The sequence below is a fragment of the Eucalyptus grandis genome, chromosome 4, assembly GCF_016545825.1.
Source record: "Eucalyptus grandis isolate ANBG69807.140 chromosome 4, ASM1654582v1, whole genome shotgun sequence".
Lineage (NCBI taxonomy): Eukaryota > Viridiplantae > Streptophyta > Magnoliopsida > Myrtales > Myrtaceae > Eucalyptus > Eucalyptus grandis.
This window is the reverse complement of record NC_052615.1, coordinates 20,524,421-20,549,155: the sequence shown is the minus strand read 5'-3', so window position 1 is coordinate 20,549,155 and position 24,735 is coordinate 20,524,421. Positions and strand designations below refer to the sequence as shown.

Below are 24,735 nucleotides of genomic sequence, written 5' to 3'. Positions count from 1 at the left end.
AGTGACCAACTAAAGGAGAAATTAAAAAATTGAAAATTCTCAAAAAATATTAAAAACTAAAAAAAAAATTTACATCAAGAAAATTAAGAGTCAAACCAAACCCATTTATCCGTTTAGAAACTCGTCGAAGAATAAAAATTTTAAAAATATTTTTGAATAGGGAATTTTCTTGAAAACATAACGTTACTCAAGCGTACCTAAAATGAATAGAAGGTGTAATGTATTTTATTTTTATATTTTTTTTCATGCTTGAATTGAATATCAATTTCTCCAAAGACTTTGCTATTTTATAGTCTATCAATAATGCAAGAATTCACATCAGTTGAGAATTTTCGTGAGAAATAAATTAGTTTGAAGCAAAGGCATGAAGAAATATCAAACTGGATTTTTTTTTTTGCGAGACAAAAATTGGGGTAAATTGTGTAATAAGGTGTCGGTCTGAATTTCTCATGGAACAAACATTATTTATGAGAAAACGTGTCATAAGCCATTCGTTTGGGATTTTGATGAAATTAATCCTAATAATTACCGCCAGCATTATTTATTTATTTTTTCTCTCTTGTTGCTGATGCCAAGTAAAGTGGTGTGTCTAGAGCTTATCTTATTTTTTGGAAGCGGTCTATTTTGTTTTAGGTCTTTTCTTTCAGAATAGCAGCAGCAGAACTTCTCTTTCACACACGCTTTGAAAAGGGTTCATTCACAGGTTTTCTACTCAAGTGAAATTGCTTTCCAGCTGCCAACTTAAATAAATTGCTTGCCCTAATCTAGATCGATCGACGTAAGCGCCTATTTTGTCAACAGTCGATGAAATAAAGAATAAAGAATTTAAGTTTTACTTTCTCGATTGAAAAATAAAATAAAATGAGTAATTCAATTATTGAATAATGAGTATCTTCCAAGATTAGCTCAGGTGTATCGAGACATCGTAATTTGTGCTCATTCGAAAATATTTGCTCTCTTTACGTTTTGTAATTTTGCATTATTTTTATGCAATTTGGCTAGAAGATTTCTCGACCAAATATTTAACTCCAAATTTTATTTTTTTAAAAGTAGTGCTGCGCTCAATGCATCTCCAGAAAATCGAGTATTGTAATTTCATTCTCGACACTATTCAATCGGTTTAATTTGTTTGACACACTTGATTGTGGGCTTTATTAAGGCTCCATTATTTGAATTCGGCGAAAACACTAGATGAACCCAAAAGCCTAGGGCACCTGAATTAAGTCATTAAATGATGTATCCCCACACATACTCCGACAGCCAAATTAGTTATGGCTGAGGACATAGGCAAAGCTGAATTTAGCACTCTATACCAAAAAGAAACAAAAAACCTATCATAATATTATATTTGGCTGATTAAACAGCAATTGAGATTTGACTAATTCATTATGCATTTATTCAACCAACCCTAGGCAATCTGGAAGCAGGCCCCCGCAATTAGAAGAGAACGATCAGTCGTTATAAGACTCCCTCTTTAGCAAAAAATCGAACGAGATGAAATCATTTCTGAATTGGAAAATGGAGAATATAATAATTGTTGGTGGCAAGAAATAGGAATGATGATAAAAGAAGGAGCCGCTGCTGGTAGGGACCGGAAGTGTCGGCACAACGCAACGGCTCTCTGTGTGGTTGAGGCTGTCTGCTCGTGCAATTGCTTTGTTTGGAGGTCCCCCCAACATTAAATCACATCTTCGGTTTTTTTTTTTTTATTATATGAATTTTTTTATTTTTATAAATAGAATAAAAACAAGTTTTGTCTTGTTTTGTTTTTGATTTTCTGAAATGGCCTTTCAAACAGTGGATTTCCCAATTTTAATTTGTAATTTTCCCTTCATGGATCTTGATAGTTGCTACATTCCCTTTTTGGGCTGGAATTGACTGGATCATTCCCTCTCTTGTGTCTTGAAGTTCCATGGTGAGCAGTCAGCAATGGAGTGGCACTCCACCTTGCCTGACATCATCTCCATCGGTTTATGAAACATTGAATTTCCTCCATATTTACTAATGTTTTCTGACTTGGCATCCGTTTGTTTAGCGGGAAAGGAGTAATTTGAATAATATTTTCTTTAAAAATAATTGTTCATATCGCCGAAAAAAATGAATTAACTGAAAAAAAAATTTACATACAAATATGTTTAGTTATAAATTGTCGTTGATGATAAAATATATTTAATTAATTAATGAATTAAAAAGATACAATGAATCATTTTTAAGAAAATATTTTCAATTCATCAAATTTTCAAGAAATAAATGAAGTCTGAAATGATTTTTATTTTCCCACGCACCAAATTATATCCACCTTGTTGTTATTTTTTTCTTTTTTCTTTATTAATTCATCTATCGTAATCGCTAATTGAATCCCCAAAGCCATATCCGACACTCAATAAGAATTTGTCACATTACTAAAAGAACTAATTTTATAAACCGACAGTATAATATCAGCAAATAGCACTTTTTATCATATATGGTGGGGGTCCATGGCATGCTAAACTGGGCTTCCTTTCTGGGAAGTGTCATGATTATTTTAGTTGTAATTGACTTATTTGGGACAGAGGGAATCTGTTTAGTTGTTTTGGAGTCTTTTGCTGAGAATTTGGCCTGATTGGGATCTAAACATGAACCAAGAGACAGGCAGTTCTTTTCATTTGAAAGTTTAGGCCCAGCCCAAACTTAGTAGATCCGAAGCTTTGAACCTCGATGAGGAATTTTGGCTCGGATCATAAAAAATTGTTCGATTCGATTCGGCTTGGCTTGGGTCCATTTTCTAGATGGGAAAATTCATTTCTCAAAATTAATTAATATATCAGATTCAAAAATTGAAACCTCGAAATCCCATTCATATGCTCGTGTAATTACTAGTGACAAACACGATGGTGCTCAAAATTCTACAAATCTCAATTGGCAGTCTTCAAACATCATCTAAAATAAGAATCAAAACATGGATATAATTGAAAATCAAGATTGTTATAGGAGGTAAGGTTGGCCTTCTTAGCTTCGAGGCTGAAATCAGGCCTAGGGGTGGCAAAATGGGTGAGTTTCCGGGTTGGGATTTGGGTTAAGTTACCCATATTTGACCAATATTTTAGTGTAGAATCTAATGGCCAATATCCGACCCGACCCGTATCCGACCCATACCCGACTTGACCCGTATCCCACCCATATTCAACCACTGATACAAAATCTATTAATATTCTAGGTATTATATGTTGAATTGGATTAAAACTTCAAATTAAATTAAAAATAGTAAATAAAATAAAAAAAGTTAAAAAAACCTATAAATTGAAATATTTATAAAAAAAAAAATGAAAATCAAAGGCTTGCGACGGCAGAATACATGAAGATGGGGAGGCCATGACACTTGTGGCTCCAAATGCCCCGTCACACAAGCCATGGCCGAGGCGGCGGCCAAAAAAAAAAAAAGAAGAAGAAAGAACAGAAAAACGTTTTTTGTTTTCCAAAAGTGTTTATGGAGTAAGAAACAACTTTTGTTTCTCATTTTCCGTTCTTTTTTTGTTACTTAATAAAAAATAGATTTTGAACAAAAACTAAACGCATTTTTTGTTCTTTTTTTTATAGTTTTTTGAGCCAATGAATCTCCGCGCTGCGTCGCCATTGGGCGGGGAGCAAACCCAGGGTGACACGCCACCACCACGCACCCGTCACCCAGTGAATCACGCATTTTGCATTGAAGCGGCGGGACGCGGAGCCAACCCTTCTCCCCGGATGGGGGTACCAAAGCTTTAACCATTGTGGCCACCGGACGGTGGCTCTGTTCTTTTTTTTATGTTTTCGGAAAAAGATAAAAAATCTGTTCCAGGAACAGATTCCAAGAACGAAAACATGCGGGGCCTTATCTGCTAAGCAAGTTGGGCGTCTTCAATAAGCGGCCGGCTTTGAGGGGAAGTGTCAGGGAAGGTTGGGACTTTATTGTAGATTCTGATTTTATTTGATTCAGTAGAAGATATTCAGAGGTAAAAGTAGGAAATTGTAATAGTGTATATCCTGCCCTCTTTTTGTAATATGTAGTATGTAGATGTATACATGTACAAGGAAATACAATGAGACGGAAATACAATTTTCCCGAAGTTTCTGTCACCGATCGCCGTCTTTCTCTCTGCTCCCGGCCGCGCTCGCTGGGCCTTCCGGTGCGTTTCTTGGGGTTTCTTGCCTAAGCTGATGCCCGTCGGCCCCGGCGATCTCCGCCGCCCGCGCCCCGCCTCCATGAGCCCGTCCCCCGCCGCGGCGACCGACGTCCACGGCGGCGCGTGAGCTCCTCCCCGCGAACGGCGGCCGCCGCCTCGCCTCGCGGCTCCAGTGTGCTATCCAAAATGATGCCGAGCTGCATTTGGTCGGCCGAATCCGAGCAAGGGGCACCAGCAGGCTCGGCGAATCATCGGCGACACGATTTCGCTTGTTCACGGCCTTGTAAAGGTGAAACCGTGCCCAATGCTCTTAAAACTATTAAAACTAAGATATGGGAGTACTTGTCGATGACTCCTAAGAAAGATGGTCATCCAGCTACTGAGCATCTTCAGATATTCATGTCATCCTCTGCGCCTGCGGCGCTTGTTATGCTCTACATGTCGACAATTGGGGGTAACAAGGACCTTGCCGAGGAGTCAATTAGGCATTTCTAAAATCATGTATAACTGAGTTGCCAGAGTCTTTGCGATCGCACTGTGCACCAATAGTGCTGGAGTTTTGTAGGCGGCTCAGGATTATAGGTCCTCATGACCCGTTGTACTTGTCTTGCCGGAGTAGTTTTCAGTCAATGATGAAGTTTACTGAGGTTCAATGGGTATCGGAACATACCAAAAGTGTAAAAGAGAGCGATATTTATAAAAGAGATATTCCCTTTTGTTAAAGAGTTGGCAGATAAGTTGTCCAAAGATTTGGAATTGTCCCTTCATACTATAGCGAATGTGGAGACTTGGAGCGCTATCTGTGATTTCACGATGTTCTTGTGCCCTTTGCTAACTGTAATGTCTGGATACATTGGTTTCGAGCATCCAATCTCTTTGCCTATGGAAATTGAACATCACGATGTTCTGTTGTGTAAGAGGAGGTTGAATCGCTTATCAAATCTTTGAGAACATGCTAAAGAAGATGGATATGTCTTTTAAGAATGGAGCAGCACTTATCTGCAATCGTAAGTGGGGAAATTGATATTGCATGTCCAGAGTGGTCTTGATATCTTACTATTTTGAAAGAACTGAATGCCATTTCTAAACTTTATTTGGGTTCTGAGGAACAATTTTCGACAATTTTGCGCATGAGGAAGCATGCATTTTGTATGCTTGTTGTCCGTTATGCGGCGAAGTGATGATCACAAATGGCTTCTGAACGCAAAGATATTATGGATTTTGAATCTATAGTGATTGCGGAGACTTGGAGCGATATCTGTGATTTAACAATGTTCTTGTGCCCTTTGCGAACTGTAATGTCTGGATACACGGGTTGCGAGCATCCAGTCTCTTTGCCTATGGAAAATGAACATCGTGATGTTCTGTTTGAGGACATGCTAAAGAAGATGGATAAGTGTCTTTTAAGAATGGAGCAGCACTTATCTGCAAACGTAAGTGGGGAAATTGATATTGCATGTCCAGAGTAGTCTCGATATCTTACTATTTTGAAAGAACTGAATGCCATTTCTAAACTTTATTTGGGTTCTGAGGAACAATTTTGGACAATTTGAATGATGGAGTGCTTATCATTTCAGTATATTGAATGGAGTTTGACATATAATTAGCACTTGTAGCTCTAGTATGTAGAGTGAATATGAGTGGGTTGGTAGCTATAACATTCCTGTTTGGTTTCCACCAAAACAGAATCAGAACCAAGAGTTTTGGATAGAAAAGTTGAACAAACAGCACGGAGTATAGATGAACTGCCCAAATACCCAGTCAGTTAGGTTCAATACATAGGTTTAATCCATTTTCTTTGCCTTCCTACTATTGCTCGTTTGATATTTCTGTCTCTTGTTTTTCTTGCTTCTTTCTGCAACTGCCAGCATGCTCTCGTGCGAAGAGAACTATAAATGAGCTATGGTGGCTAATATTTCAAAGATGATGATAGATGGGTTTGAAAGTCTTTTCTTGTAGGAAGAAGAGAAAGGCTAAACCTTTAATCCAAAGGTGATGGTTGATCACGATATTGGGGCTTTTGAGGAATGGGAAGTGGGGGTCAATCCTGCCAAGTAGATAGAGTAAAATTTTAGAGACTACTTTGCTAAAGGACAAATGGTAAAGATAGTTTAAAAAAAGTCAAACCAAATGGGTCAATCAGTCAAGTTTTGATCTTCGTTTATTTAACACTTTTGACCTGAGACCAATCTGTTGGACTGGATCAAATGAATTTGGTCTGAACAAGGCCATGGTTTAACTAAAATTTTCGATTTGGTTTTGGAAGTATGGGTTTTAGGCAACCTGGTTATTTGGCATGTTGAACCCCTTCTCTTTGCAGACCACACAATTATTCTTTGTGACAAAGATAGTCTCGGAGAACTAGATACACAGTGGAGTGAAAACATCATAGTATGGATCATATGGCTGCATGTTGTCAGTTAAGGCTTAATAGTTGGTTTTATTGCTGTACAAAGATAAAGATTGATCAAGTAATTGGGGGTTGTGTCAGCTGGAAAGTTGACCTTACAAACGCAAGATTGGTCCAGGGCTAGAGTTGAGTTTTGCTATTATTTTTGCCTATTAGGAATTGTTGTTTCTTGGAATTCATTCGGTTCAATGACCTTGAAGTCTTAATGAAATTGCATGCTAGATGTAGAGTATTTAAATCTCATACAAGTAAGAGGAAAATGCAAAACCCCTTCAACTTTAGGTTGTACATGTTTGCCCCTTAACTTTCAACTGCAATATATTACTCTCCTAAATTTCATTTTGTGACAGCCGTTAATCCTCCATTATGATTTCAGTTAACATGTGCAATGCATATGACTTTTTAGAGTGAAAGTGTATTTTCATCTCATTTTCTTATGTAAATCTCTCTTTTACCCTTGGTTCTTGTAGTTTGTTATTCTTCATCTCTTGGGGAATTTTTTTTGTTTTAAATTCATGCCTACATGGAGCTGTGGGTACATAAAAAGTTTCTTGGGGGATTGCTGGGCTGTTGATATTTAAAAAAAAAAAAAAAAACTTTTGAGATCTACTTGTGTGGTCACCTTGCCCTTCTGTTATTGCAGTTCTGTTACCTTTGTTCTAAATGCCTTATCAGTATTGACATTCAACACATGAGTGTTTTGCAATTTGAACATTGAAGATGATTTATTTCATCTTGTCCTCTGTCTCCAATTGTAAGTCCTCTATTTGACATTGGTCATGATGATTACCTGAGTTCTGTTGTTTTGCTGGTATGCAGCCTCTACGGTGGAACCCCTGCACCTCAAGTATTTCAACTTCTCTGGTCGAATGATAGGCTTAGCTCTGATGCATAAAGTACAAGTAGGGATTGTTTTTGGATCGGGTATTTTTCTTGCAATTGGGTGGATATTCTATTTCTCTGAAGACATAAGAGATGCGGATCCTTACATGTATAATAGCTGCAAGCAGATTCTGGAAATGGATACTGAATTTATTGATTCTGATGCTTTAGGACTAACATTCGTCAGAGAAGTTGAGGAGTTGGGATTGAGGAGAGTTGTGGAACTCTGTGATGGTGGGAAGGGCATGGTGGTGAATAGCAAGAATAGGAATGATTATGTTGATCTTCTCATAAAAGATCGGTTTGTTACCTCAATCTCTCAACAGGTATCGCATTTTGCACAAGGTTTTGGTGATATTCTTAGTGACTTGAGGTTGCAGTTCTTTTTTCAAAGTTTAGAGCTTGAAGATATTGATCAAATGCTACACAGGAGTGAGAATGATATTTCTGTTGAAGATTGGAAGGCACATACAGAGTACAATGGTTACAAATCTAATTATCCTCAGATAGTCTGGTTTTGGAAGGTATGTGCCTGTGTTTATGGATTTTATTATTTAATTTGCTACTTTTGAGTCAATAATCTCTCTCTGCATATGGTAGTTTTTTTGAATGTTATCTGGTTTGTCTTTTTATTATCTTTTTCTCATAGTCTTTTCATCGCTGTAGGCCTGTGGCGCCTCATATTCTGTTTTCCATATTATGTAAAATTTTGGATCTCAAAGATGAAGCTGGACTTGGATCCTAATTAGGAAGGATATTGCCATGAGTGAATTCCTTGGACATTATGCCTAAAGCTTATAGGCAGCACTGTTGGGTTCATTTAAGCATCATGAGTAATAATATTATTCTATGATAGAATTCAGAAGCAAAGAATGGGTTGAATTCAGTAAACTGCATTAAATCATATTCATGAATTCTGATGAAATCCAACTCTAAGTAGAAACAAGAAACCTTGAATTTGAGTTAAAGTAGATATAGCAAATTTACTAAAATCCTAGCATACCTCTAATTTTCATAAGGTTACTTATCTAAAAATAGCTAGCCAAAGCAGGCAATCAGCCATGCACAGTCAGAATGCTTCATCTTCTTGGGGACTTGAGTAGGTATGTTTATTAGACATAATTAGCTTGTCTAATCTGTGGGTGCATCATTTCTTCCCATTGGAGAGAACGTGGCCTTGAGTTATGAAAGTGGTCAATTATTAGCTTCTTTTAATTTATTCTTATTGTCATTAAATTTGCAGCTGGAACCAAATAGTTGGTTAGTCTGAGCATGCTCTGGGAAAATTTGCTGAATTAGACTTCTTGTTTAAAACCCTTGAACTTAGAATGTATCACAGAAGCAATCTACTAAAATTTGCTTAGACATTCCACATGGATGCAAACCTCTCTTCTTCTGTCCAACATAATCTTGGAGGAACATTTTAACCCGTGTGATCAAGGTCTCCATACCAGAAGTACATGTTGTCCTGCTAGGTGAGAAGGTTATCACTTGCTCATGTCCTTAGTATGCTTGCTTATGAATAGTAAGTCATCCAATTCCTTGCGCAAGTGCAAGGTGCAATCTCATCGTACCTGTCTTTATCAACCAAAACTTATTAAATAAATTAGAAGCATTCTTATGTTAGCATGGGCTCTATTTACATGGCTAGGTTTGCAGGTGTGTGCTCCTGAAAGATAATCTGTACAGATGCTCTCTTTGACTATCTCAAGCATAAAATGGTTCTCTGCATTTCTTAGTCTGGACTCTGCAGGAGGAAAGATTGCCCTTGCTTTAAAAGGCATCGGATTTTTAATATAAAGTACAAAAGAAGAAAATTCCTGATGTCTAGGCTCTGTGACTCAACCACGCAAGATGCATAGTGGAGGCTAGTTGCCATGGCAATACATTATGGACAGACTGGGATTGTTGGATGCATAGTGTGTTTGTACTCTCGTATGGTTTTTAGATTGCAGTTTTCTTTGGGTTGGACTTGTGGAAAGTTTCCTCCGATAACACTTTAGTCATGGTAATTTAGTGCTGAACCATTGTAGAAGAGTAGTGATGAGATGCAATTTTTGCATCACAGGATCAAAATGTAGGTCCTGAAGATACCTCCATTACTGTTGGTGAACGATCCTCTAGATATGGCTGGAGAGACCTAGTTAATTCCTAATTGGCATAAAATTATCTTCACTAATTTTATATGTTGTAATGGAAATTCTGCATTACTTTTCTTTCATTTCATACTCTTGGTAAATCCAATGCAGATTGTCAGTGAAATGTCACCTCAGCAGAAAAAGAATATCCTTTTCTTCTGGACGTCGGTGAAGTATCTGCCCGTGGAGGGATTTCGGGGTTTGGCATCTCGCCTTTACATATACAAGTCTACGGAGCATGTGAGCCGCCTACCATCATCCCATACATGCTTTTATCGTCTGTGCTTTCCACCTTATCCCAGCATGACCATCATGCAACAATGCCTTTCCATCATCGCTCAAGAACTTGTAGGCTGCAGCTTCGGTACTCAGTGACAATTCAATTTCATCATCATTTTGGGGAGGAAAAAGTCCTTAATTGCACATGGAAGATTCAGATCTCTCAACTTGTACAGCGTATAGGGCATCTTAACCATCTGATCTATCATTGGACGATTAAAGGGGGTGTTGTAGATATTTTGTCTCGTCTGTCTTCTGTCGTTGAGGTCTTTGTAGTTCCCCTCTTTTGACTGTTCACACATATTTATAGATGCAGGGAAAGTAAGGGTGCAGGATGAAAGGGAAGCTCATCCCCTTTGCGGGACTTCATTTTTCTGGTAGAGATGGTCACTTTGCTTTGGCATGTAGATATACAGAAAGATTGACTGCAATACATCTCTCTGTCTCTCTCTCTGTCTCTATACCTCTCGCCCCCCCCTTCTCTCTTCCCCAACCCACCCGTGCACCTGCGCACTTGTGCAAACACGCTCTATTATGGTTTGTCTGGATGTGTTAGTGGAAATGAATTCAATACTTCGATGGGGGACTGGTGAAGTTACAGCCCTCTTTCAGAAATTTTTCATCATCGATCAAATAGGTATAGGCCATCGTTGAATGTATGCAGTCATGCACCACTTGGATGCATAGTATGGGTGGCAAATGGGTGGGTCGAACGGTGATGCATCGGAATAAAATGGGTCGATTCATATTTGACCCATTTAACCTATTTTAGATCTATATTATTGTAATGTAAATCTGATCCATACCTGGCCCGACTGTGATATTTCGTTAAAACCTATTAATATTCTAGGAAAACCCACTTCTACTATATACTAATTGGATTATAATTTCAAATTAAATTAAAAATAGTAAATAAAATAAAAGTAAAAAAAACCTATAAATTGAAATATTTATAAAAAATTAGACTATGCACAATGCACATGCTTCTCTTATTTGAAGTGAATATACCCATTGAATAACTAAAACCGTAACATGAAATTTTTTTAAATAAACCTAAAAAAACTCATTTTTATGATTTTTTTATAAAAACAAGTATTATTAAACACATTTTTATGCAATACAAATTTTTTAACAATTGTTGTGCAATACAAATTTAATGTAATTTTTATAATTCTTTTTAAAATATTTTTTTAAAATCGAATTTTTAATTTTTAAATTATTTTATTTTATAAAATATAATTTTTTATTTTTTTATAATTATTTTTTTTCTTTCTTTTTCTTCTTTCTTCCGCCATTGGCCACGACGACGACCGGCAACTAGCCACAGGCGAGATCGAGCTCATTGGCGTTGGGTAGGGCTCACCTCGCCGATTCTGGGCGAGGCCGAGTCCCGCCTAACACCGGCGAGGTCGAGGCTCCGCCCGACGCCGGCGAGCTCGAGTCTCGCCTCTCGCCGGATCTCGCGAGACTTGAGCTCGCTAGCATTGGCCAAGCGTTAGGCGAGGCTCAATCTCGCCGATTTGGCGAGGCCAAGGCCCGCCCGACACCCGCCGAGCTCGAGTCTTGCGGACGGTGAGGCTCAAGCCTCACCTAGCCTATCACCGGTCCGTTGGCTAAGGAGGGAAGAAAAAAAAAAGAAAAGAATTTTTTTTTGAAATATGAAAAGTAATTATAATTTCGGTTTTTTAAAAAAAAACATTTTTATAAAGTTAAAAAAGGTGATGGGGGTTTCCTAATAACCCATTTAGACCAATTTTTTTTTTGTATTTTACCTTTTCAGACCCATTTTAGATCCATATTTAAATTTTACTTAACTCAATTTTTATCCATATTTAACTTTCACTTGACTCATTTAACTAAAAATGGGTCATAATATGGGTTTATTAATATGGGTTTATGACCCATTTTGCCAGCTCTAATTGGGCCCAACAAGAAAAAGAAATTGAAGAAGAGGCCCAAAATCTTGAATTGGTCTTTATTCGAACCAGCAAAAAAAACCAGGCTGCTTCAAGCTCTTACGGTCGGTTGCGGTTGGTTGCGTTTGGGAGAGTTTTCAGAATCTTTTTTAAAACTTATATCAATCCATCACTTGCCTCCTTTTTGGTGGGATTTACAGCATTGATGTGCTGGCCGCTGTAAGATTGAAAGACTATCAGCTAGGCTCATCTCAAAACTGATATAAATATATCTAACTCTCTTGGCATACCTAGGACTTGTCATGTTTTTCTTGAACAACTATTGATATGTTCAGTTGTTGACTACGCAAATGCTTTAAATCACATTGATATAAACAAAAACAGACAAAGAAATAAGAAAAACTATATGAAAGGTGAAACTGTTTGATGATATATGTCTAGGGATTGCAATGTTGAGTTGTTCAGAGCCCTCCTTCAAGAGGCTGATCGAGGACGAGCTCCAAATGCAATCCAGCCCCTCCAGATCATCACTGCCTTGTGCCGTCAACAGTTGTTGGCCCGGCGACAGCATGCCATGATCGTCTTCCAGTGAATCTAGCAATAATGCCGAGTTCTGGCATGACAACGGCTCGCAGAACTCCATGCCATGGTCAGCCGTGAACGACGGTGAGAATGGGAACACATCCTCACTTTTGCTCTCACCGTCCTCCTCTGACCCGAAGATCATACCATCGCCTTCCCTCAGCCATGGGAAATCAAACACTCCCAAGGAGGACATGCAATAGTCCCACTCACCCATTGCTTCATCATTGCAATTACTCTTGTCCTCCAGTTTTTTGTCTCTGTGATCCTCATGATTGTTGCTGTGCTCATAACTAACGGCAACTAATTGTCTCTTTGAGGAGTTGTCTGAGGTTTCAATCTGGCTGTCCTCCACCTCTCCTTCCCTTCCTCTCTTCCTGCTCTCAGGATCCATCATTTTCACTCAGCTTTCTGTCAAGGAAAATAATTACCAGCTCATAATCAAAATCCATGCAAGATGATGCATATCAAAAGGACACTGATCTGATATTGATCTGCATAAAATGAGCAGGCAGCGAAATTTATTAAGGTAGAAAGCAAGTCATTGCAAGCCAAAACATGATTCTGCACAGCCATGAATGGCAAAAGAAAAAAATTTATACGGCTTTAAACCAGTTGAATGACAAGGTCAAGTGGGCAGAAAAAGGACAGATAAACAAACGAGACCCAGAATCCAGATGAACATTCAGGCTTTTTTGTGCCAAACCTGTCAATGCTGTTGTCCTTCCTTCATCACCGCTCCAACTTGAATTGTTTTCTCAACAGAGAGACATACATATACAGCTAACACAGCACCTTTATATAATCTCTCTTTCTTTCTCTCTTGTTTTTTTTGTTTTTTTTTTGGGTAATATTGGTGCAGCAGGGATGAAGGAGAAGGTGAAGGCGGTTGCTTTTTTTGCGGGGAGGATTTGAAACGCCTGAAGCGGATTAAATCTTTTTTCTTTTTGTTGTGGGCGTTCTTTTGTGAGGGGGGACTAAAATTAGTGAGGTGAAGACCACCACCACCATGCAAGAGCGTTTCTCGTTTTCATGGTTGCCTCGCAGTCCACCAAGGCACACCTTCTGCTCTTTTCTTGCCACAGTTGCCAAGAGTCACCTCCTTCTTCTCCCTCTCCCTTCTCTCCCTCCCACACCCACACACATACAACCTCACCTGAAACTTCATTTTTATAGTTTCCTATATTTTTTCATCGTCAACAGTAACCCTTCATTTCTAGGACGAATGTACATCTGTACATTGCAATGCGAGATTCAACAACCCTTTCTTCCAGCATGCTATGTAATGCAACACATGTTTTCACAGCCTTTGGAACTCATTTTTCTGGGTTAGAAAGAGGTTGAGGATCGACTTATCTAGGCAAATCCTATGTCACTATTACTCGAGAAGCCCTTGTTTAAAGCTCTACCTTTTGTCCTTGATCTCCCTGTTAATTCATTGTTAATTCATGGTGGGATGATGAGGCAGAGAGGAGCTTTTTGGGTGCGAAACCGGTTCGTCCATTTGTCTTTTTTTTTTCCTCGCTGAGTACGAGGAAGGAAGGAGAAAAAGGCTGATTTACCAACAAACCCTGTATCTGGCATTTTTCATGCAACAGCAAAGCATGAATCATACTGCTACGTCATGCGTTTTATTTGTTATGAAAATGTCTGAAATTGGGCAACTATACGGACAATATCCTATGACCATTGAAAATGACTCCAGTAAAGACAGAAATATGTGAATCAAGAACTAGATAATGTGAATTTTCTCTCTTTTCATTCCACCCTCCTTTTGCCGGACATTCGACCCTCGGCACTGAGCCTAAGTACATGAAACCATGGTGAAACACAGGAAGCTTTTGCTTAAATGAAGAGATCAGGGAGGAGGGAGGAGAGAATACGAAATTGCAGATCATTGATTCTAGGATTTGACACTGCTGAACAATGAAGTGGGTCAAAATTGAAACTGAACGGGATTACATCACCATCTCAAATGATGCAGAAGACGCATTTCCTAAAGGGTACCCAGATTTGATCTAGGAAGAATTAGTACCGTTCAACCTTGACCCTTGAAACGACATGCAGCTTGTGGGGCATCTAACCTGTCAAATTCGACATTCGAATGCCTATTCTGTGATATGCGCGAATGCTGTCCATGCGACATGGGAAAAGAAGAGTTTCATTCTTATGGCAACTACATGGGCATACGTCTCGCCAAACTCAGAAGGTTGCTCATGCTTCCTTGTCATCCGCTTTCAACTTTCCTTTTCATTGATTCATGCCTTTTGCTAGAAAAGACCATGCTTTTCTAGCATAAGAATTGTCTTATGCTTGATATCAAGCTTCATCACTTGATTGCCTAGTCCGTGTGAACAAAAATTGACCAGGGATAAGCTCTCACACAAGATTCATGTCCATCCAGAATTATGAAATCTATCTCCGGTATGAGTGTGCACGAGCTATAAATTTTGTGTCTCCAATGAGCATGCCAACCATCAATCGGGACGCCATCCTAATGGTTGCCCGTTATCCCTTGATCCAAAATGACAACTTACATACCAGGCTGATAATCCCTTCCTTCGCTGCCACATGACAAAGCTCAAGAAACAGATGGTGGGCCGATTACCCAATGACAAAAACTCTACTCTCTGGCTTTTCAAGGTTTGCCATAGCCTAAGTCCTTCAAAACCCTGCATTACCCTGTGCATTGATTAAGATCATTCACTGGCCATGCAGATCTACTTTTTGGGAGCTGCCTAAAGGGACTCTTATTCCACCAACTCCACGGATGCTTCATTACTACTATTGCAGGGCCCAAAACCTGCTTTTGGTGCACGCCAAGCAGACAATGCCATTGATCCGAATTTATGGCCGATGAAAGCAGCAGATAAGTAAGCAATAGAATCACTAATCACCACAGTCAGCTTCATATGGCAACTTGCATTATTGATTACCAATAGTCCCCACAGGAACAGGAGCCATCATGGAAATGATGGAATCTATTGGTATCTCTCAGGATGATTTCTCCTATCCAACACCTTAGATGCAAACTTAAATGCTGAATGACAATCACCACAAACTCTGATGTTCTTCTTGATTCGGATGGTAGATCCAGGGGTGTTTTAGGAGTGCAAATGCCAAAGCAAGCTTCTCACTATGGTGTTGCAATCTCGATTCCCTCTGTTTGTCCGCAAAGAAAAGCACATGGCTAGTGTCCGGAACATAACCTATCTCCTTGATCTTTGCACTGACTTCTTCCCACATCTTTCGGATTTCTTTTCCATGTGGATGAGAATCATCATTAGCCACAAACATATGGACCTTGTTCTCGATATCCACCCAACTACACGGGCTCCTTTTTCACCCCATTCTTCTGCATCATCCTTCTCACTTTAACCACGTCACCCCACCTACCTGCTGAAGCATATGTTAGACAACAACACAAGGGGCCCTGAATCATTGGGATTGAGCTCAAAACCCGCTCCGCTGCATATGCACCCAACTTCATGTCTTTATGCATCCTACAAGCACCAAGCAATGCTCCCAGATTTCCGCAGTAGGTTCAATAGCATCTCCTCTATGAACTTTTTCGCTCGATCCAAAAGACCTGCTCGACCCAGAAGATCTACTATCGTCACATGATGCACAACGCGTGCCTCAACATTATACTTCTTCATCAAACGAAAATAGTACTGCCCTTCATCCAAAAGTCCAGCATGACTACAAGCATTCAGAACACAGAGGAAGGTTATGTCATTCGGTTGAATTCCTCTCCTCAGCATTTCTTCAAATTTGCGCACGCATTCCCCTCCCATGCCCATGTTTAGTATATCCAGTAAGCAGTGAATTCCAGGAAACTAAATCTCGTCTCAACAACCTATAAAAAAACTTTTTTTCAGCATCCTCAATGCTACCGGATTTCGCGTACATGTCGAGGAGAGCATTTCCCACAAACTCAATAAGCTGACCCCCTGATTTGATCATATGTGCGTGAACCCATTTGCCCTGCTCCAGAGATCCTGTGGCCGACAAGGCACCAAACACACTGGAGTACGTGAAATGAGTGGCTTCGAAACCAGCCCTTAGCATCTCCTGGAGCATGCAAAGAGCATGCTCACCCCCTCGCCTTTCCTAGAATATCCAGCAATCAAAGCATTCCACGAGACCTCATTCTTGTTCACCAGCAGACAGAAAATCGACTGCGCTTCGTCAATTCGGTCATGCCTTGTGTACATGTCAACCAAAGCACTACCTACATAAAGATTCGAACAATATCCATATTTCAAACAATAGGCATGAAGCTGCCTACCGCACTTATCACTAGGCCAGAACCCAAGAGCCTTGAGAAGGCTCGACAACGTAAACTCATTCGGCTGCAAACCCATCCGAAGCATCTGTGGAAACAAGGCGACCGCCCCATCAGACTGGTTGTTCTGGGAATACCCAGTGATCATAGTAGTCCAAGTGACCATATCTGTCACGGGCATTTCGTCGAACAACTTCCGAGCTTCGTCCATGAGACCGCACTTGGCATACATGTTGAGGATCGTGTTATGAATAAGCCTATCGTGCTTGAACATCGACTTGAGAACGTGGGCACAGACCAACCGCCCCTCATTTATCTTCCTCAACTGGGTACATCTCCTCAGCATGCTGTTGTACAGAGCTCGATCAGGCTGCAGCAGCCCACGATCCAATAAGTCGAGGACGTGAAGCCCAGTCCCGGAACCATTCGAGCTCCTGCGCAGGAGGTCCTTGGTCTGTATAATGCAGGGATCGTCCGAGCTCTCGGCTTCCGGCGCATCTGGGTCCGAGAAGGCTGCGTGAGCGGCAGAGGAGGTGATGGGTCTCGAGACGACTGATCTGGCAGTGGCGTACTTGTCGAAAGAAACGATCTTGCGGCACCAAGTTCGGATCTTCATAGCGAGATGGCAAGGAACGCGCCGAGGAATATGGAATTCGATGCCGACCGTATCAGCCCGCCATTGCAGTTTGCTCTATGTCTTCGCACGGTTTCTGTCTGATTACGGCGGGCTACAAGAATTAATATCACCATAAATGTTGACATTCTACGAGTCAACCTAATTCTGTAGACTTTCCAATTTCCTAAAAATGGTGCAAATTGAAGAAATCTAATTATTTTGAACCCAAAGAAAAAGGAAATCTAATTACATAAATTCTTTATGCCATCATCGAACTAATTGCTCAAGGCCATGCAATTTTTTTCTGATTGAATATTTAGAGGAATTAGTCCTTGAACTGGTTAGGGAATAACGTAAGACAACTAAAGTTGCAACTTCAAGCTTTCGGGCATCTTCGTACTTAACAAAGAAAAGGGTTAATCGGAAGTGAGATTTGAGTTAAGTAAATAAGTAAAACTCAATTTATGTCGGCAATATATAAACAAAAGAAAAAAATTGATTCTTCTTCTCGAAGAAATTTATGAAAAACTACTTTTAAGCTCATGCCCATGCCCAGTATGAGGTGATTTATAGAGATTAGCCACGTGACATAGTCACATAAACTCTATCTTATTAGGTTCTATGATCCTACAAATTCATGTTAATTTTATTAGGCCGCACGTGTGAATGAGTTGTGCTAAATACATCCCACATTTAAAAATTAAAGTGATGTAGAGTAGTTAACATATCATAATTGACGTATAATTCATTAAATTAAGCTTTTAAATAAATATGGATCCAATTGAACTCTTAGGTAAAAATATCCATACTCTACTATGTGCTTCCATCAAATTCTTGCCACAAACATCCCATGATACCCTAGAATGCTTTCCCCTAAATGCGACATTTACATCTACGTCCAGCTATCGCGCTCCAAAGATGTCGGCTTTGCTTCTGGCATTCGAAAGGACGTACCACGACAAGTTATACTGAACTCCAGTCGATTTATCTAAATGTATTTGGTTTGTCCGTGAGGCTGTGTACCAGAAGATGCGATGAGAAGTGAAATCCCGACCGCAGTTTAGGCGCAGTACACAGAAAACCAGCTCTTCCGGAAAAGCTTCCGCCAGTTTCCGTTTTGTACCGTGACGACACTACTGTCCGTCTGTGATCGTGGGGCATCATCACGTGTCGATCCTCCTTTTATAAGTCCAAAAGGGTCGTTTTCCCGGTAATAGAAAACTCTCACTTTCAACCCCACCACGATGAGAGTGTGACGTGAACGGCTGGCTGACGGATGATCTCCAACTGAAGCAAAAGACACTTTCATTGAACCATGTGCAGAACGAACCAAGTAAAGAAAAACCTGCTAAAACATACCATTTCAAGAAAACTTGTTGGCGCCCACTGCATCCTTCTCTCTCCCCCCCACGCTTTTCCTGCAGCTTATTTAACATCCATCCCCAGGACCCTCAAACCACACAATCAGTCCCGACGGCTGAGAAGCTCTTTGCCCTTCTCTTCTTTGAATTTATTTACCTTCTATTGCCTCCCTTCTGCAGCATGTCGAAGCTCGGGTCTCTTCAGCTCCCGCATCTTCCTTCCGGCTCTTGCCCTCCAGCAAATTTCGGGAAATCACGTCCCAGGAAGTCCAATGTTGTCTCGGCGGCTGCCACAGCGACTGTCGAGCCGGTCTTGACTGTCAAGGACTCGTCGGCCACGCTGTACCAGGTGCTTCGAGTCAAGGCTTCCGCCTCCCAGGCGGAGATCAAGGCCGCTTATCGTAGCTTGGCGAAGCTCTACCACCCGGATTCGGCTTCAGCCAACGGAGACGAGGGCGACTTCGTCAAATCAATAATGCCTACGCCATATTGTCTGATCCAGCAGCCAGAGCTCGCTACGATCTGTCTGTACGTGCACATTGTAGTTCTAGATACTCAAGCATGGCGCCGCAGCCAACCAGAAGATGGGAAACAGATCAATGCTGGTAGCTATGACAGGACTGACTTTGAAAGCATGTTTTTGCGATAGAAGTTTTGGCTCATCATTGTTTTGCAAGTGGTCGTCCAATCTGATTTTCATAACTTAGCAGAAACTCCTGAGTACCACTGATGTCCCCTAAAACTAAGAACATTAAAAACCATAGCCTGGCATGGTGTCAACTAGTTCGATGCAAACGGAAAGAACATTCACCAGATATCCGCTAACAACTTGTCATTAGATACTTAATCCTCAGCAGCAGTTGAACATAACAGTCATATCGTCCAAAATGATTTCGATGTCGATTGCACAAGACCAAAAAGCCTATCTACCCCAGATAATCACTGACAGATGACGGAATTACTCTCTGCTCATGTCTTGTTATACACTTGTCAGACTAAAACACCCGCTGGATCCAGGAGGAAAGCATGGAAGTATTCTAAAACTCAATAGATTATTGTTGCCCAGTTGCTTAAAATAAACAGCATTAAAAGAAAACTCTAGAGACAACTCACAATTAAATGAGGAAGTTGGATGGTAGTAGTAGTTTAATCCATAAAGATCCAAACTTCATAATCCGTCAGACCATCACACAATGGACTTATACCTAGTTAATCCGTCTATTCCCAATTGCTTAGATTGCCCATAATATGATAGCGCATGTCTAAATAGATTAACTAGGTACAATGAACTTATACCTAGTTCAACCATATTGAATTAAACCAAGTCAAATGGAGAAAAAATGGACTTTTGAGCACAGAAAAAGTCATGGAACAAACAAAAAGAATGGCCCCTTTTCCTTGTATTACAACAACTTGTGATTGTTCCCAGACCACTTACAGATGAAACTGAACACACTGCTGAATTTACAATCAAATCACCAAAACAAATACAGGCATGTCAAATGTAAAAGTTTTTACTTACAAATAATAAGTCACAATTCAGACCGCAAATAAGAGATAAAGCAAGGTCAAAGTGTCTTGAGGGAAGTGAAGATCCAATTCAGGTCTAGCCGCAACATCCTCCAGATTGAGAAGCAACGCCATCTCTGCCTCCTGATGGACCGGGAATTCCACCGTATCCCACTTTTATTCCATAAGACTGCAACAGATGGCCCGGACATACTTTAGACAATTGTAAACAATGCTAACCGCATTGTAGTATGTAAACCCTGACCATTTTGGTCAATAATACAAATACTTGATGCAACGATCTGCCAATGTGGACTCAACCAATACGATGGTAATCCTATTAACAAACGCGAGCAATATGAATGGACGTTACTATATGAATCAATAACCCAATTATCTTGTCCTCTATTCTCACTTTAAAACACATGCCTAGAATTTTTTGCAAAATGTCCATTACAATGATTGCGTATCTAAGCATGGCCATGCGACACTTAAAAGAGGTCATTAATTGAATTGCATTGATAAGGATCTACCATATTTGCAGACATGTGGTTGTATTTTTCTACAATTTGGGGAAAATGAAAAGTTGATTGGTTGCTTTGAAGATTCTGAGCAATCAAAACTACTCATATGAAATTACAAAGTATCTATTCAGCAGAAAGGAAAAGTGAAATAATATATAGTAGTTCTCGCTATTTGACCAAATCGTATCTCATAGAATAACTTAATTCTAGCGGCAACTGCAACAAAACATGATCACCAACAGCAAAAGACCACATGCAAAATCAGAACCAATCTTAAACTTAATTACAAGCAAGTTGAAGAAAAAGGACCTAAGCATAGTAATGCAATATCTTTGTGCCATTCTCTGATCCCAAACATCTAACATGCATCATATAATCCCATTTCTGAAGAAATATATATCACGGAATGACAAAACCCAGAACTGACCTCATTTGACACGTCAAATACTCCATCCTGAATTTTCTTGTATATGGTCGCAGCTGTCTTGATAAAGGCCTGTCAGGAAAGCTTCTTCCATCAGATAAGGTAACTCCAAGGAAACTATGAGGGCCAAGAAGTAATTGCATTACAAGAAATCTTTATCTTAAATCGTAGATTCATCACCTCTTCCACATTCTGAGCAGTCTTTGCTGAAGCCTCCATGAAGATTAAACCATGCTCCTTCGCAAACTGCTCCCCTTCCTCCGTGCTTACAGCCCTTCTATGAGCAAGATCACACTTATTGCCAATGAGCATGATAGTCATGTTTGCGTTTGCATGCTGCCTTGCATCTTCTAGCCAGCTAGCCAGATGATTAAAAGTTTCTCTCCTAGAAAAAGGAAAAGCGAACCATGTAAAATCTGAATTGAACACATGAAAGTTTAAGGGACCACTGCAAAATGTTATATAAGCTTAAACTATTAGATGAGACATGTATGATTATTCAAATATTCTAATACTTCCTCTCACATGTAGGTGGGAAATAAGGGCAAACAAGGGCTTGGAAAGAATTGAACTCAGGAGTCCTGCTCTATACAGCATAAAATTTTGTGGGACCATTGTCAACTATTCTAAAAGGTTAAGCTGCTTTATGACATCATGGTTTAATATTCCAATATTCTAAGAAACGCCATATCTCCACATTAAACCATCAAGACTGGACTTGGTCTATGTAGCAACTTTCAGATGCAACAGCAGAAACAATAGCAACAAGTGAATACTGTTCTTTCCAGACTGACATATGGAGACATCTGATTGAATAACATCAGCTACTATGTTTAAGGGTTGAAGCATCTGAATCCAAAAGCAAACTGCCTCCTGATAGAAACAACATATACAACAGCATGAAAAAATGTACCTTGTGATATCATAAACAAGCAATGCACCAGCAGCCCCTCTGTAGTAAGACCTTGTGATGGATCTGAAGGATTCTTGACCAGCCTGGCATAAATAACACAAACTTAAGCTTCAAAAGGTGTCGCAAAGAACAAGAGAATTGTCATATACAAACTACTTCATAGCAGTGCTCCAGCTAATTCCAACAAGGTCTCTAATATACTAAGAAAAGACCCATAAAGCTAAGAATGTCCAATGTACATAAGGCTGTCTGTTACACAAGTTTGAGGAGAGAACACCAACCGTGTCCCAAATCTGAAGCTTAATTGGTTTGTTGTCGATGGTGATCATCCTGGCCCCGAACTCAACACCAATTGTCAAGTCATGCACCGGCTGGAACCTCTTGTCGGTAAATTGAAGAAGAAGACATGATTTTCCAACTCCTACAGAGGAAGAGCAGCCAAGCTCACATCACGCTCCTCACATCCAATTCAAGAAACATAGCCGATATCTCATCCCAAGCTCACAACAACAGTACTAATTTCAATAAACCCGAAAACCAAAAACCCAAAATTTAGAACTTGGGCAACTCCTTTTCGGGATTAACGCGTCGGAGGCACCATTAAAATGCTCGTTTCATCCCAAGCTCACAACAACAGTACTAATTTCAATAAAATCGAAAACTGAAAATCCAAAATTTAGAACTCGGGCAACTCCCTTTCGGGATTAACGCATCGGAGGCGCCATTAGAACGCTCGTTCAAGCCTCGCAACGCGACAAACGCATCGAAAAAGCAAGTTAAGACAATGAAATCCCCATAACGAATCGCACGAAAAGATCAATCTTTCCGAATCCTCAAACAAGGACGGCGATCAACAACGACTATTTCCCGAAAAGGGTGCCGGAATCGAAGCTTGCCCAACAGCGAAAACCAACTGGGGAATTCACGAAGAGTACCCGTATCGCCGATGATGATGTACTTGAAGAGGTAAGCGTACGACATCCTTCGATCCAACCAGACCCAGAACAGAGATTCGATTCGATTCGATTCGATTCGATTTCAGTTCGATTCCACCTAAGCGGCCCGCGAAATCAGAACAGAAACCGAACGAAATCTCGCAGGAGGGAGCTTTGCTTCACAAGGGAAACGAGGGGAGAGAAAAAAAAGTAAAAGGAGTGTCCTTTGCGTACGTCCCTCTGCGATCCAGCAGAGAAGAAGGGGACGAAAAGGGTTGAGATGTAGAGCGGGGCTTTTGGGTGGGCGGTGTCGTGTGGTGTGTGTACGTGATGCGCAGGGACAAGTGGGCGATGCGCATACGTGTGTACAGGTCGTCGACCTCCATAAAAAGCAGGGGAGGCAGTGTTGGGAAGACCTTCCGAATCCAGACAGCGTGATCTGGTTCCTGGCTGTCTGATTTTTTTTTTTGACCTTTTGACTTCCCCACTGCCTAAATAGACGGGAGCTCTCCTGAAGATTCCGGGACAAGTCAAAATGTTTGAAAGCTTGGTGCGTTTAATGGTTATATTTTACCCAATGCTATTTGCAGCCCTTTGTGTTTCTCTCCCTAGAAGTTACCTTAAAATCTTGATAACCACGTCATTGCTGCTTCGAAGCTTTCCTAACCCATATTTTTCCCTATGTAGGGTGTGTTTGTTTTTGCGAAAAACAATTTTCGAAAAACATTTTTCTCATTTTCCAACGTTTGATTCATTTAGGAAAATGAGTAAACTAAAATATTTTCATTCGAAAACTTAAATTCAGGAAAATAATTTCCTTTTTGAAAGAATCGGAAAACGTTTTCCAAAATGTTTTAAGGCTCTTCTCAATGAAAAGTTTATTATTAAAAATAATTTTTAATTAAAAATTTTGAATTTGTTATTATTATATCTTTTATTTTCTTTTTTTCTTGTTTTCTTTTTCTTTCTTTGCTTGTGAACGTAAACCATAACTCCTCTTCCCCTCTACTCTCTCCTTCTCCTTCGTCCCCTCCCTTTCGTCACCGCCACCTCCTCCAACCCTTACCCTCCTATGCTCCCGTTGGCTTCACTCCCTCCTCTTTCTCTTCGTGGGTGTCTTCTATACTTTCAATCATTTTTCAAATGCAATTCAAATACTAAAAATATTTTCAGTCGCGTATCACCAAACAAAGGAAAATTAACCGTTTTTCTAGAAAATGATTTCCCAGAAAACATTTTCCAAAAACGTTACGTTTTCTTGAAACAAACACGCCCTAGTTTGTACTTTAACTTTGGAGTTATCTTCTTAATGTCATTGTGGGAATACCTTATTGGCAAAATGTTGTTATTAGCTTATAGAAATTCTTTGATCTTTTGGCCCATAGCTAAGTGCCTTCTCCTCCACTTTTGAATAGAAATAGTAACACATATGGTGCTCCGACTAAGAATTGTGTTGTGATAAACTGGGCTTCAGAAAGATTGCAAAAAAGATTAGCATAAAACATAAGAATATATTAGGAATTGCATATAATTTGTTATCAATTTGATTGGATGCTACTATTATACTTGAGGGCAATTTGCATTTGAGTCACTAAAAGTTTACCCCTTCCCCCGTTATTCAATGTGAAGGATGTATTTATCTCTGATTCTTGGCCTTGGTTGGTAGGACTCTACAATTCCCGAAAAAAAAAAGAACAAAGAAAAAGAAATTGAAGAATAGTTGAGGGCGACAATTTAATTTGCTAATTTTGAAATGATATGGTCGGTGCCATTTTTATTTTTATTTTTATTGGATCCTTTTGTTTAATAACTAGTA

The 24,735-nt window shown here is 39.8% G+C and overlaps 3 protein-coding genes and 1 pseudogene across 3 annotated transcripts; 2 read left to right on the top strand and 2 right to left on the bottom strand.

Moving 5' to 3' along the window:
• Nucleotides 1–5,346: 5,346 nt before the first annotated feature.
• LOC104441184 (E3 ubiquitin-protein ligase UPL5-like) lies at nt 5,347–10,312 on the top strand. Its single transcript, XM_039311598.1, has 3 exons — nt 5,347–5,575; nt 7,372–7,958; nt 9,684–10,312. Exons 2-3 carry the CDS (start codon nt 7,422–7,424, stop codon nt 9,945–9,947), a joined length of 801 nt encoding a protein of 266 aa, XP_039167532.1. The 5' UTR covers nt 5,347–5,575; nt 7,372–7,421; the 3' UTR covers nt 9,948–10,312.
• Nucleotides 10,313–15,166: 4,854 nt separating this feature from the next.
• On the bottom strand, nt 15,167–17,284 carry LOC120292966 (annotated as a pseudogene).
• A 1,511-nt stretch (nt 17,285–18,795) lies between these two features.
• On the top strand, nt 18,796–19,263 carry LOC104431379 (chaperone protein dnaJ 11, chloroplastic-like). Its single transcript, XM_039310798.1, has one exon. It carries the CDS (start codon nt 18,796–18,798, stop codon nt 19,261–19,263), a length of 468 nt encoding a protein of 155 aa, XP_039166732.1.
• Nucleotides 19,264–19,981: 718 nt separating this feature from the next.
• Nucleotides 19,982–23,383, bottom strand: LOC120292967 (ras-related protein RABB1c). Its single transcript, XM_039311599.1, has 6 exons — nt 22,920–23,383; nt 22,266–22,405; nt 21,985–22,067; nt 21,252–21,456; nt 21,075–21,143; nt 19,982–20,313 (listed from the first exon to the last, which is right to left on the bottom strand). Exons 1-6 carry the CDS (start codon nt 22,963–22,965, stop codon nt 20,221–20,223), a joined length of 636 nt encoding a protein of 211 aa, XP_039167533.1. The 5' UTR covers nt 22,966–23,383; the 3' UTR covers nt 19,982–20,220.
• Nucleotides 23,384–24,735: the final 1,352 nt, after the last annotated feature.

Coding starts and splice junctions, on each gene's coding strand:
- LOC104441184 (XM_039311598.1), top strand. CDS start 7,422: ATGATAGGCTTAGCTCTGATGCATAAAGTACAAGTAGGGATTGTTTTT. Junction 7,959..9,683: donor AGATAGTCTGGTTTTGGAAG/GTATGTGCCTGT, acceptor AATCCAATGCAG/ATTGTCAGTGAAATGTCACC.
- LOC104431379 (XM_039310798.1), top strand. CDS start 18,796: ATGTCGAAGCTCGGGTCTCTTCAGCTCCCGCATCTTCCTTCCGGCTCT.
- LOC120292967 (XM_039311599.1), bottom strand. CDS start 22,965: ATGTCGTACGCTTACCTCTTCAAGTACATCATCATCGGCGATACGG. Junction 21,457..21,984: donor CTTGTTTATGATATCACAAG/GTACATTTTTTC, acceptor TCCTTTTTCTAG/GAGAGAAACTTTTAATCATC. Junction 20,314..21,074: donor TATTTGACGTGTCAAATGAG/GTCAGTTCTGGG, acceptor CATCTGTTGCAG/TCTTATGGAATAAAAGTGGG.